This window comes from Rhamphochromis longiceps, linkage group LG3 (genome assembly GCF_057381845.1).
Source record: "Rhamphochromis longiceps isolate RC_006_pf linkage group LG3, R_longiceps_female_GT1.1, whole genome shotgun sequence".
Classification (NCBI taxonomy): Eukaryota; Metazoa; Chordata; class Actinopteri; order Cichliformes; family Cichlidae; genus Rhamphochromis; species Rhamphochromis longiceps.
The window spans coordinates 10,028,711-10,040,660 of NC_140559.1; the positions used below are offsets into that span (position 1 = coordinate 10,028,711).

General features: G+C 48.1%; 1 protein-coding gene across 2 annotated transcripts; it reads right to left on the minus strand.

Annotated features, from left to right (window-relative positions):
- Positions 1 to 2,454: 2,454 nt before the first annotated feature.
- Positions 2,455 to 11,246, minus strand: LOC146672846 (high mobility group protein B2-like). 2 transcript variants are annotated; one of them, XM_085401623.1, is made up of 5 exons: positions 11,087 to 11,246; positions 9,483 to 9,641; positions 4,826 to 4,977; positions 4,464 to 4,638; positions 2,455 to 3,328 (listed from the first exon to the last, which is right to left on the minus strand). In XM_085401623.1, exons 2-5 carry the CDS (start codon positions 9,630 to 9,632, stop codon positions 3,203 to 3,205), a joined length of 603 nt encoding a protein of 200 aa, XP_085257749.1. In that variant the 5' UTR covers positions 9,633 to 9,641; positions 11,087 to 11,246; the 3' UTR covers positions 2,455 to 3,202. The 2 variants fall into 2 exon arrangements, with proteins under 2 accessions (XP_085257749.1, XP_085257750.1); XM_085401624.1 differs by having other exon boundaries at positions 9,483 to 9,696; positions 11,087 to 11,241.
- Between the last annotated feature and the right edge of the window lie 704 nt (positions 11,247 to 11,950).

Genomic DNA, 11,950 nt, shown 5'->3' on the forward strand with positions numbered 1-11,950 from the left:
CTTTAGTGATATAGATATATTACAATATATATTAGCAATAATATAGATATGTGAGTACTACATCGTAGCAAAGTTTACACACTGTGTCTACTTGATCCACGTCTGACTGAACCCATAATGTTTCCACACCGCTGAAGGCTTTTTACCTCTCTTTTCAACAGCAGTCACTCTCCTCTCCAAATAACTTCTGCTTAGCTTTCCGAGCTTCCCTCGGGTCCTCTTATTGTTGTGATGCGTGTTCGAAATGCAGAGAGGTGCGCTCGATTTGCCACACGGAGCAGCGCGAGAGTAAAGCACGAGGGAGGGGCTAATAATTGTCTCAGTCAATTTTAATGATCGTTGAAAGCCCAGATCGTAATCGTGATTAAAATTCGATTAATTGAGCAGCCCTACTTTGTAGGGTCTTTACCTTACAAAGGAACAAAAACAGAAAGTAAAGAGGCGGGAACAACAATCCTGGGAGACTGCCAACATCACACCTGCACCGCACTTACAAACAATCAGTGTCTAACTGACTGTTGTACGTCTCATCCTCTAGACCAGCGGTCTCCAACCTTTTTTGCGCCACGGACCGGTTTATGCCCGACAATATTTTCACGGACCGGCCTTTAAGCTGTCAACACAAAAAAATACAACAAAATAAAACTAGTACCGGTACCGAAAAAAAAAGATTTATTCATAACACACGTGAAAAGACCCAGGAAAACCGAGTTAATGATAAAAACGATAATGAAATAACGCTGAAAACCGATTAAAAACCCTGAAAACCAGACATTTCACACCTGAGCCTCAACTCTCGCGGCCCGGTACCGGTCCGAGGCCCGGGGGTTGGGGACCGCTGCTTTAAAAGACCATCACGACCAATAACAGAGGAATTATACTGACAGGCCTGCTGCTCACGCTGGTGGATGCAGAGGTCAGCTTGTTGTGATGCATGTCAGTGAGCTGCAGGGACCTTTGAACAGATTATTCCAAAGTAAAATGCTCCCATAGAGTGATGCTACTGCACACGCTTCATATGGATGTCATATGACATTAATATGTGCTACACCTGCCTCTCAGCATGGACTGGTACAGCACTGTCCTACTCGACCAATCAGAGCACTGTTTACAACATGCCTCACACACGACACGCAAGAGCTTTCTAACATTCCCTCTGTTTGACATGCAGGCAGGAATCAAACCACCAACCTTCTGTTTAGATGACCTGCTCCATGTGGAGTGCACTTCACATGGGCTCACTGTTAGTTTGTTGGCTCTGCTCGCTCCAGCTGCAGGTCAAACAGCTGGTGATGGAGGTGTACCGAGGATGTTACAGCTGATCATTTCTCTCAGAACGAAACACAAACACAGGACAAAAGGACCCCGTGGAAAGTCACGGACTCAGTGATGAACACCGTATAAAGAAAGGACGTCCACACTGAAGGCAGTCAGCTGTAGGTGTGAGAAACAAGGTGCAGTTCCTGCAGGTATTACCTGTAGGAGGGACTCATAACTTTAACAGTAACTATTCAACTAAATAAGGACAGAAACCTTAACTGTATAGGCTAAAACACAGACGTCATGTGATCTGTTGATAAGACCAACACTAGTTTAAATCATCAGTGTGTTTACCAGCTGAGGTAAAGAGTTAACCGCAGGTTGACCTTTGACATCACTGAACCCTGTTTTCTTCAAACTCAGTATTGTTGAGGCATTTCAGTCAGGTTTAAAGTACTCACAGCACAGTTTGCACTTGTTTTTATTAACCACTGACTCCTTTTAGATGCCACAGCAGATTCTGACAGTGCATCAGTATTTCTGTCATTAGAGGAGCTGCCTCAGTGACTGAAGCCACATCTGTCTGACAGAGGTTTGTCTCTGTTGATAAACTTATCTGTCCCACTCCCGTGTGGGGTACCTCAAGGGTCCATCCTCAGGCCCTTGCTTTTGGTATTTATTGCCATTTTATTACCTGCCATTTAACCAGAATGACCCCTCAGGCCTGTGTCAGAATGTCTTAAGGATATCAGAGCAGGGCTGGCTCTGAAGATTTTATATCATCGCCTCGACGTCCACCTTTGTTGCAGTGTTTGTGTCCCGTATTAACTACGTCACGCTCGGCCGCATTGCTATGACGACGGCCACGTACATTAGGTAGTACTCGATTGTAACGCAAAATCTGTCACCCCAAGTCGAGTTGAGGCAAGTCGATCTGAGCAGGTGCTAATGAAAAAGGGACTTGACAATATTTAGTAGCAGCACTGTGACGGGTCTAACCTCTGGAGTCATGACGTAACATCTGCAGGACAGGCTCTGTTCCCAGCAGTCAGGGCGCTGCGTGAGTCTCTCACAAACAGTGAGGATGAGGGTTTATCCTGCTGAAGAGAGCATGTTCACAGATCACAGGTGTGTGTGAGTGTGTGTGTGAGTGAGTCAGGGTGGGCGGCGGCGAGTAAGCACAGACTCTGGGTGGGCTTTTCCCTCAGGTGGTTGTTTTATTATAAAAGTTGAAGTTTCTACTCTGACAGTGAACGAAGAACAAAAACGTCCACAACATAAAAACAACATGATGCTGAAGGGGGCGGGGGTTTCCATGGTAACACACAGGAGGGGTGGAGGGTGCAGGGGTAACCATGGTAACAGTGAGAGGAGGGGGGTTACTGTACTGTCCTCTGCTGTGGGACAGTTTAACATCTGATGACCTCACACACACACGTTACTGTAAAGACACACACACCCTGTTCTCACACACACAGTGACACACACACACTCTCTGTGGTCGGGTGTGTGTGTTTCAGAGCACTCCGCCTCCCTCTGTGTCACCAGCACCGACACTCAGTCACATGACTCCTGTGGTCATGTGACCTGTGAGCCAGGCTGAGGCTGTTTAAATAAACGTCTGTACCCAGGTGATGCTGTCAGACTCACCTGATGGAGTCATGTGATCTATACACAAGCAGCTGTTAACCTCTGACCTCTTCTTCTTCTGTCCCTGCCATCAGCTGCAGCAGGAAGTGTTAGTGTGCTTCCTGTCAGGTGGAACCTTGTTTCTATCAGAGGGGGACGGTGTTTAGAAACGCACCCTAACAGAGGAACAGGAAGTCTCTGAAACGTAGACACACCTGCTGTGAGGCTCCGCCCCCTGACCTGCACTCTGAAACACACACACCTGTTTCACTCTCTCTCTAACACTCTCTCTCCCAGCTGCAGCTCTTCGTCTCTACTCGTCATCGTCCTCCTCCTCCTCTTCATCCTCGCCCTCATCCTCGTCCTCCTCCTCTCCTCCCTGAGCTGAGGAGCTGGGGTTCCTGGCATACGTGCCGCCGCCGCGGTACGCCACCATGTCCTGAAACACACAGGAAGCAGTTTATCCTCTGTGGCAACACACTCACTAAAGGATTACAAAATAAAAGCCTGACAGAGAGCTCAGTGCACGCGCTCAGTAAATGATTACAAAATAAAAGCCTGACAGAGAGCTCAGTGCACGCGCTCAGTAAATGATTACAAAATAAAAGCCTGACAGAGAGCTCAGTGCACGCGCTCAGTAAAGGATTACAAAATAAAAGCCTGACAGAGAGCTCAGTGCACGCGTTCAGTAAAGGATTACAAAATAAAAGCCTGACAGAGAGCTCAGTGCACGCGCTCAGTAAATGATTACAAAATAAAAGCCTGACAGAGAGCTCAGTGCACGCGCTCAGTAAAGGATTACAAAATAAAAGCCTGACAGAGAGCTCAGTGCACGCGCTCAGTAAAGGATTACAAAATAAAAGCCTGACAGAGAGCTCAGTGCACGCGCTCAGTAAAGTTGAATGTTTTACACATGTCTCCATGTATTTATTTGTCTGTTTGAAGTCTAACTGTATGAATAAAGGACCCGTCTGCTCAGCAGCAGCATCAGACTGAAGGCTGGACCTGGAGCGCCTCAGTCTATGAATCGGTTTCACTGCCACCTGGTGGTGAAATATTAAAATGCACAACGCTCCTTTGAATGTTCGTACCACACAGAAAATGCTAGAAGCCTGAAATAAAGAGGAAATCAGACGAACACTCAGTTTATCTAAAACCTGCTGGAACGTGTCAGTTATGTGTTGAAGATCACCCACAGCTCAAACTATATGTGGCCCTTTAACATGGGTACATATTTCCTGCTCCTCAGCCTCACCTGCAGAGCTGACATCAGGGCTCAAACATATGAACATGTTATTTTACTGTCAGTTACCTCAGATTGGACATGTGACCCTCCAGTCTCCAAACAGCTGACAAAAGCAGCTAATGTAATTTAAAACTATTCAAGCGTGTTAAAGTATCGTGTGCAGAAAATGTGTTTATGCACAGATTAGAGGAACCGTGCAGTACAGAGGAGAACAGAGGCTGATGTTTCTGAGGACCAGATGTACTCTGAGCTCGTCACACCCTTCATACCTGCCTGTATCACACACTGTGACTGGTTTCTACCCTCTGTCTGTGTGACTGAGCCTCACCCGGTCGTATTTCTCTCGTAGCTTCTGGGCCTTCTCCTCGTACGGCAGCTTCTCAGACTGGGACAGCTTGCTCCACATCTCTCCCAGCTTCTTGGCACAGTCTCCTATAGACAGCCCAGGATACTGCTGCTTCACACTGGGACGGTACTCGCTGCAGAACACGAAGAACGCAGACCTGCAGACAGACAGGCTAGAGCTGATCCAGGATCTGCCTCTGTGTTTGAACTCAAACATGAGCAGCCCTGTGCTGCCCCCTGCTGGCACACTCAAACCACAGACTCACAGTGTGTTTGGGCTCTTACATCAGTACATGAGGTGTGTCAGGTGCTACCTGGACCTTCAGAGTGTGTTTGGGGTCTTACGGGGGTCTTTTGGGGGCGTTGGGGTCTTTCCTCTTGCGGCCCCTCTTTCCGAAGCCTTTGGGGGGGACGTAGTCTTTCATCTCACGGTTGTAGCGCACCTTATCGGCTTTGGCCATGTCCTCGAAACACTTCTTATCACTGGGAGACAGAGCCTGGAGGCAGAGAGCAGACAGTCAGTGTGTGACCTCTGACCTTTGAACTCCCGGGGTCACACTTACAGAAAACAATGCAGAATAATACAGAATCGATTCAGGGAGAGGACCAGTTTTCCTGCTGGGACCAGCTGAACACAGCTGGAATCCAGATGCTTCCATCAGCAGGTAAGAGCAGCTGCACCTGTCTGCTTCAACCACAGCTGCACACATCTGTCTCAGGGTTTGACCTGAGCTGCAGTGGAGCACTGATCAGCGACTCCCTGCAGTGGATCTGTGCTGCAGATGTTACAGCTGTTATCAGTCCCTGTCTCAGAGCTTTGTCTACACTGGAATGAAACATGGGAATAATCCAGTCATGTGACCTGCACACAGTCTTTAGAGTTTAGTAACAGCAGAGCGTGAGTTCCTCAAACCTGACCAGATGTGTTTAACTAAAGTGCTCACATGATGTACGAGTCCAGCACACAGGAAGTGATCATGCTGTTCTGTGGAGCCAGTCTCTTACATTAAGGGTTGAACTGTTTCCTGTCCCTGACAGTTTACACCTGACAGTACACACACACACACACACACACACACACTACTGTTAGCTGCTCGCAGACCTCCTCAGCCCTCCGTGAGGCCCTGAGCTCCTCTGAGCTCCTTCATCCAGTGAAGAAGAACATGTGATCTCAGCTCACACTGACCGTGCTGACTGATGCTCACAACAAGTTTCACACATGCATCCAGATGTTGTTCTGTCCCAAACCTCTGGGCCCTGAGCAAACGGTCCTGAGGATGGAGGCTCGGGTGGAGCTCAGGGTTTGTCAGAGGAGAGCTCATGGTTATCTGTTGGGTGAGAGGCTGTAACTGTGTGTCTGTGACTCATGACTTTAACTGATCCATCACACTAACGAGCCCCTCTGTGAATCGCTACCTTATCGTGGTGGAGGTGTTTGAGAGGGATCCCAGGGGCTATGCTGTCGGGGCTTTTTTGTCCCCTGGTAGGGTCTCCCGTGGCAGATTTTGTCCTGGGTGAGGGTCAGACAAAGAGTGATTCAAAAACCCCTATGAGTGTAAGAACTAGGGAACAGGACAGGGTTACTGGGGACCCATCCTGGAGCCCGGCCCAGGGAGGGTGCCCTTTTACGGGCTATGCAGCAGCCAAGGGCGGAGACCCTGGCAGACCGATCCCCAGTTACCAAAACCAGCATTAGGACATGGTCACCTGTCTGGTGGGGAAGGACCTTAATTAGTGCGTTAAGTTCAGAGGTAGCAGATATATATAGTCGGCTCGCCTCAACGTACGTTCTCAGCAACCCATGGTGGGGTGCTTGAGGGCTCCACCTGGGGACTCCTGGTGTTCCCCCGGACAAGCTGGAGGGGGTGGCTGGGGACATGGAGGTCTGGGCGACCCAGCCCTGGATAAGTGGGGATGGACACTAACAGGCTGTGTTTTCAGACGCTTTGCTTCATTGGTCACAGAGACATGTGGCTCTGTGTCACTGCTGAGAACTCCTTTCCATCATTACAGAGGAGCAATAAGTGACTCGGTGTGAGGACAGAGCTTTAACTCTGACACACCTGTTGTCCCAGCAGCAGCAGCAGCACACAGCACACTGCAGTATTTCACTGCTGGGGTTTGTGCAGTAAACTGTGCACCAGACGCTTTAATCACAGGTGGAAATCTTCTCCTCCCGAAAGTGACGCTCTCTCAAACTGACTCTGAGCCTCTGCTGTAAACCCACCAGCTTGTTAACATGGAAACAAGCTGCAAGCATCAGTGGATTTGACTCCAATCTCCCTCTTTAACATTAAAACCTTAGATTTCACAGGCTGCATAAAACAACAGATTAGAACACACTGAGGAAAGTCTAATGTTGTGATATCTTTGGCTCCATCATGAAACACGATGTAAATATCACGATACGTCTTGATGGGCGAGCTGCAGTTTAAGACTCCTTGAATTCAAGTTCATGTAAATATCGGCACGTGTGGCATCCACAGCAGCTAAAGCTCATAGCAACCACCAAGCAGCAAAAACAACACACAGCTAAAGGAGCAGTTACGTTGTTTAAAACAGAGGATGACTTTCAGCTGGTGGAATAAATCTGTGGTCATGTTACCTGTTGTAGTTTTGCAGGTTACTGCATTTTCTTGGACGTCCTCTTTGTGAAACCAGCAGTGAGTCTGACTCTGCCGCTGTCGCCTTTCCCTGTCTGGTAGTGTAAACACGCACGCTCAGCGCGGTTTTCCATGTGGAGGGGGGATTAATGATGCATTCAAAGGGTGTGGGAGAAAAAACCACTCACAGTGAATTACATTCATACAGCTTAATATGGCCATGACAACCCGTGCTCGATGGTTACGACAAAACCATTTTAACCATGGTTAAAATGGTTTTGTCGTAACCCGCCCTGGCTAAGACCAGCATTTTGTAGTCCATCCTCTGACGTCACGTTCAGGGGAGGTGACCATAACTCACCCTCTGCCCTCTCCTAACTCCAAATCCACTTGTGACCTCGATGAGGAAAAGCAGACAGGATGGAGTTTTGGAACACAGCCCTGCTCTCAGACATCAACATGTTCTTCTACGTGCTCCTCAAACAGCTGCTGTGTGCACTGCTGCCACCTCCTGGTAGTAGCAGCACGTTACAGTCCACCAGCTGCCACTAAACACATTTACACACACACAGCAGCTGATTCATAACCGGTCACATCACTGCTCTGCTGACAGACTGACTGTGCTGAGTGCTCAGACTGAGCAGAAGAGAGCTCCGTAAGAACCAGTGCGTTCACCACGCCGTGCATGTGTTCTGAAGGATTAGAGTTTATTCACATTTCATTGTTTCATTTCCTGTAATTGTCCTGCCTGTCATGTTACAGTGGGTACTCATGATGCTGTGACCGTGTGGAGAGGTCTGAGCTCTTGTACTGAGCAGAGATGGGCAGTAACGCGGTAATCCGATTACTTTTTTCAAGTAACGAGTAAAGTAAGGGATTACTATTGAAAAAACGGTAATTAGATTACTGTTACTTTCCCGTAGGAACGCTGCGTTACTGCGTTACTAAAACCGTGATTTTTTGCGAGAATGTCTCACGACAGTGACGTAATCGAGTGCGACGTTAGTGACAACAGCTGTGTGCAGATCAACAATGGATCATATATCGAGTGCAGGAGAGAGTATGAGCGTGCAGCGTTTAAAGCGTGGAAGTACTGACCTTACTTTGAGTTTGATTCCATAAAAAGTGACAAAAACATTAGTGTCCGCTGTGCGTGGGAAGAAAACTTCTTTTTACAGCGAAAAAACCCCTAAACTTCCAAGCAAGCACCGAGTAGCTACGACGTAATGGGAAACTCACAGAGCTGCCATATCCTTCCACTGACCGCGGCACACCTGCACCAGGGTAACCCTCCGCCTGCCCCACTCCTGCTTTACAGGTGAAAATAGAGCAACAGGACCGCTGAGTCTTTGACTTTATTTATTTTCTGCTGTGTTTTACTTGCATCTATTTGAAAGACTGAGTGTAAACACAAAAACTATTTTATTTTATGTGCTGGAATGTGCAGAAAATAGGTTTAAATGTTAAACCAATTTATTCCAGTCAGAGAATGTTGCATATAATTAAATTTTTGCTTGATGCATAAAGTTAAAAGATTAAAACTAATAAAACAAGTTTTAAAAAGAGACTTTTCCATCTGATTACATTTTGTATGATGGATTATGTAGAAAAGTAGAATTGGGCTGAGAGATCTATCGCTTTATCACCTCTTCAGGTTGTAAATCGTGTTTTTAAAAAGTAACTAAGTAACTAATTACTTTTGAAAATAAGTAATCAGTAAAGTAACAGGATCACTTTTTTGGGGAAGTAATCAGTAATTAGTTACTTTTTTCCAGTGACTTGACCAACACTGATGCTGGGTGATGAAGAGCACAGCAGTGATGCTGGAGCTGCTCGTGATGTCACAGCGACACGTGTGACATCACGAGCAGCTCTGCTGTGGCCTGCAGCTCTCGTGATGACTCCACCCATTCACCTCTGTGTGTCGGCCGTGTATGTGACACGTAACAAACAGGTCAGAGGCTGATCCACCTGTGCAGGTGAGTCCTGCACAGCTCAGTGTGAAGCAGGAGGATCCTCTGAGTCTGTGCTGCCTGTAAGCAGCTGTTTCTGCTGCCTCAGAGTGAACATCAACACTGAGCTGTGGTTTTATTCACCCCGTGCTCCTCTGCAGTTTGTGCTGTGAGGCTCGAGGCGCACACAGAACATCGACTCTGCTCACACAGCCTGTTAACCTGCCAAAGGTTTGAATGAGTTTACACTGTAAGTCTGTGACTGGAGCTGCTGCACAGGAACACCATGACAACTCTTTATTGCTCCCACTATAACCAGTCAAACAGCTGGAGCTGCAGCTTACTGTGTCCTGATAGGACAGCTGAACACGGGTAGGTGAGCTGTTACTCACACACTGATGGGTCAGGTGGTCATGTGACCAGGTACCTGCAGCCCCTCCCCCTCACCTTCCACCTCTCGGAGCACTTCTTGGAGAACTCGGCGAAGTTGACCGACTGCTCGGGGTTCTTCTTGCGGTGCTCCTCTCGACACGTCTGCACGAAGAAGGCGTACGCCGACGTCTTCCCCTTCGGCTTGTTGATGTCTTTACGCATCATCGTGGCGGCCTGAAGAACCACCACAGAAGAAGAAGAGTGAGGGGGACGGAGAGCCGAGGCAGTGCTGCAGACACCAGATATGCATTTATAGACTTGGTCCATAATGTTGTACACGTACAATAACAATAAAGGACTTTATATTTACTCACAATTCAACTCTGACCTGTCAGTAAATACTAAGACACTAGGGTGGCACTTGACCTCTGACCCCTGCTGTGATATAGTTTCATCAGTAATGAAACATGGGTTTATTTTACATTCAGTGTGCTGGTGGTGATTATTGATCGCTGTGATTACTGACCACCAAATACTAAACTCATCACAGAGAAACCTGATGGTCAGCCACTGTGGGTCCATGTTATTGATAACACCTGATCAGAGGAGCTGATCGGGGTTATTAACGGGTGTTTTTGTTCCTGACAGATCAAACATCACTGACACAATAACGATGAGCTGTCAGACTGGATTTAACCTTTATTTCAGCTTTAAACACGTTTGTGTGCAATGACCTTTTAACCCGTGAGTCTGCTGTTCTTCACGCTGTGACTTTAACCCATAAACCGGTTATATTCCGCCGGTATGAGCCCGTATTTAACGGTAAATCTCCGGTAACAGCTCCCCGTTGGGCCTCGTTGTGAATAACAAAGGCAGCAGACGGGCTCCATTTTCTTTGCCGGGCAGAGGGAGGCCCTTCGGCAGCCTCTCCTCCTTATGTCCGCGCTGGAAGCTCCCCACGGAGCCCGGTACCCGCTGTACGCCCCGGGCTGGAGGTGTGAGAGCCTCGCTGGGGCGGATGGAGGGGAGTATCCGGGACTCGCGCTGATCTGCGGCCGCTGCGGTTAGCCTAGCCACGCTAGCTTCTCAGAACAATGGACCACCATTTGCTTCCCGCCCTCTGCGGAGCTAGCCGCCCCATCCCCCTCTGCTAGCAGCGGCTAACAGTCGCTCGCAGTCCCGGTAAACCCGTAGAGAGGCTGCAGAGAGCACCGCGGGGCTCTCCGGTGATTCACGGACACATTTATCCCAAAGCACCGCCGGTAATGCTGATACGGGCGGTGCTGCAATGGAAACACACAGTCTCTACGTCTACTGCGCATTTTTAACGAAGGGCTCCGTCTATGCATCGGAGAGGTCAGCGTTATATAGACGGGGTCAGGCTATTTCCTGGCATTCATACTCCAAAATGGGCGTTTCGTGTTTACAACAACATGTCTGGATCAGTCCTCCGAGAGGGAGCACACAAAGGACCAGGAAGGACACCACATCCCACCACCGCCAGGCTGCCACCGTCAAAGCGGACATTTTATTCCCGTTTTCCAGCTATTATTCCGGATCTTTTCTCTCTGGATGCCCACATCAGAAACAAGATGCCCGGCACATCCAGCTCATCTCCGGCTCAAATACACTGCTATTTTACCGCAGCCCCGCGGTGGAAGGCCGATCGGGGTACTCACTCGTCAGGAGGGCCGGCTGCAGGTGAAACGGACTGGACCGAGTCTGGTTCTCCGGGTCTCGGGTTCTTGTTGTTGTTTGGGGTTGAAGCTGCGACTGGAGCCGTTGGTTCACTTTCAAACTGGGTCGAGCCTGAGACAGGCTCCACCCACTAGCAACGCCCCCGTTGGTCATTCCTATTGAGGGGGCGGAACACTGTTTGCAAACACGGGCGGAGCTCGTCTTAATACCGATCTCTGATTGGTTATAGCCACTGTTAGTCAAATCCAGTTGTGTCACACGGTTCCGCCCGCAGAGCGACGCTACCAGGGCGGGAATTCTACACATAAACAGGGCGGGGCCAAGTTCTAGAACCTCCATCTGTTTCGTTGGAATTTGTGTATGTCAGGTGTTCTGACCAATCAGAGAAAACGTGGCAGATAACACCGTAGCGATTGAGTGAAAAGGTCTTGAATTTTACAGTATTATTAAATGATTTTTTTACAGTTATAAATACATTAGCAGGTATTTTTAGGCATTTGTCCCTTTGTGTCATATTTTACTAAACATGAAAAGAGTCCAACTGACCTCTGACTCGAAATTATAAACCGCCTCTCAATCCGGTCGTTCAGTCTGACATCACTAGCCGTGTCTGGACCTAAACTCCGCTGCAGGTCCATATATCAAACGATCACTGTGGCATTACTGAGAGTTGAAAAACTGTCTAAAGTCTTTCATCTTTAATAAAATGATCAGCGTTCTGCTCTACCAGGTGTAACAACTGAGTTTAACATCCAGGCATCCATGAAAACGGAATTTATGACATTTAACGGAGTTAGAAGTTAGCAGGAAGTTAGCTCGCTAGCTTCTATCTAAATACAATATAG

What these genes read in the sequence shown, in the direction of transcription:
- LOC146672846 (XM_085401623.1), bottom strand. Translation starts at nt 9,632, where the DNA reads ATGATGCGTAAAGACATCAACAAGCCGAAGGGGAAGACGTCGGCGTAC. An exon ending in AACGCCCCCAAAAGACCCCC is followed by an intron (nt 4,639 to 4,825) that starts GTAAGACCCCAA and finishes GTCTGTCTGCAG; the next exon opens with GTCTGCGTTCTTCGTGTTCT. An exon ending in TACGAGAGAAATACGACCGG is followed by an intron (nt 3,329 to 4,463) that starts GTGAGGCTCAGT and finishes TGTGTGTTTCAG; the next exon opens with GACATGGTGGCGTACCGCGG.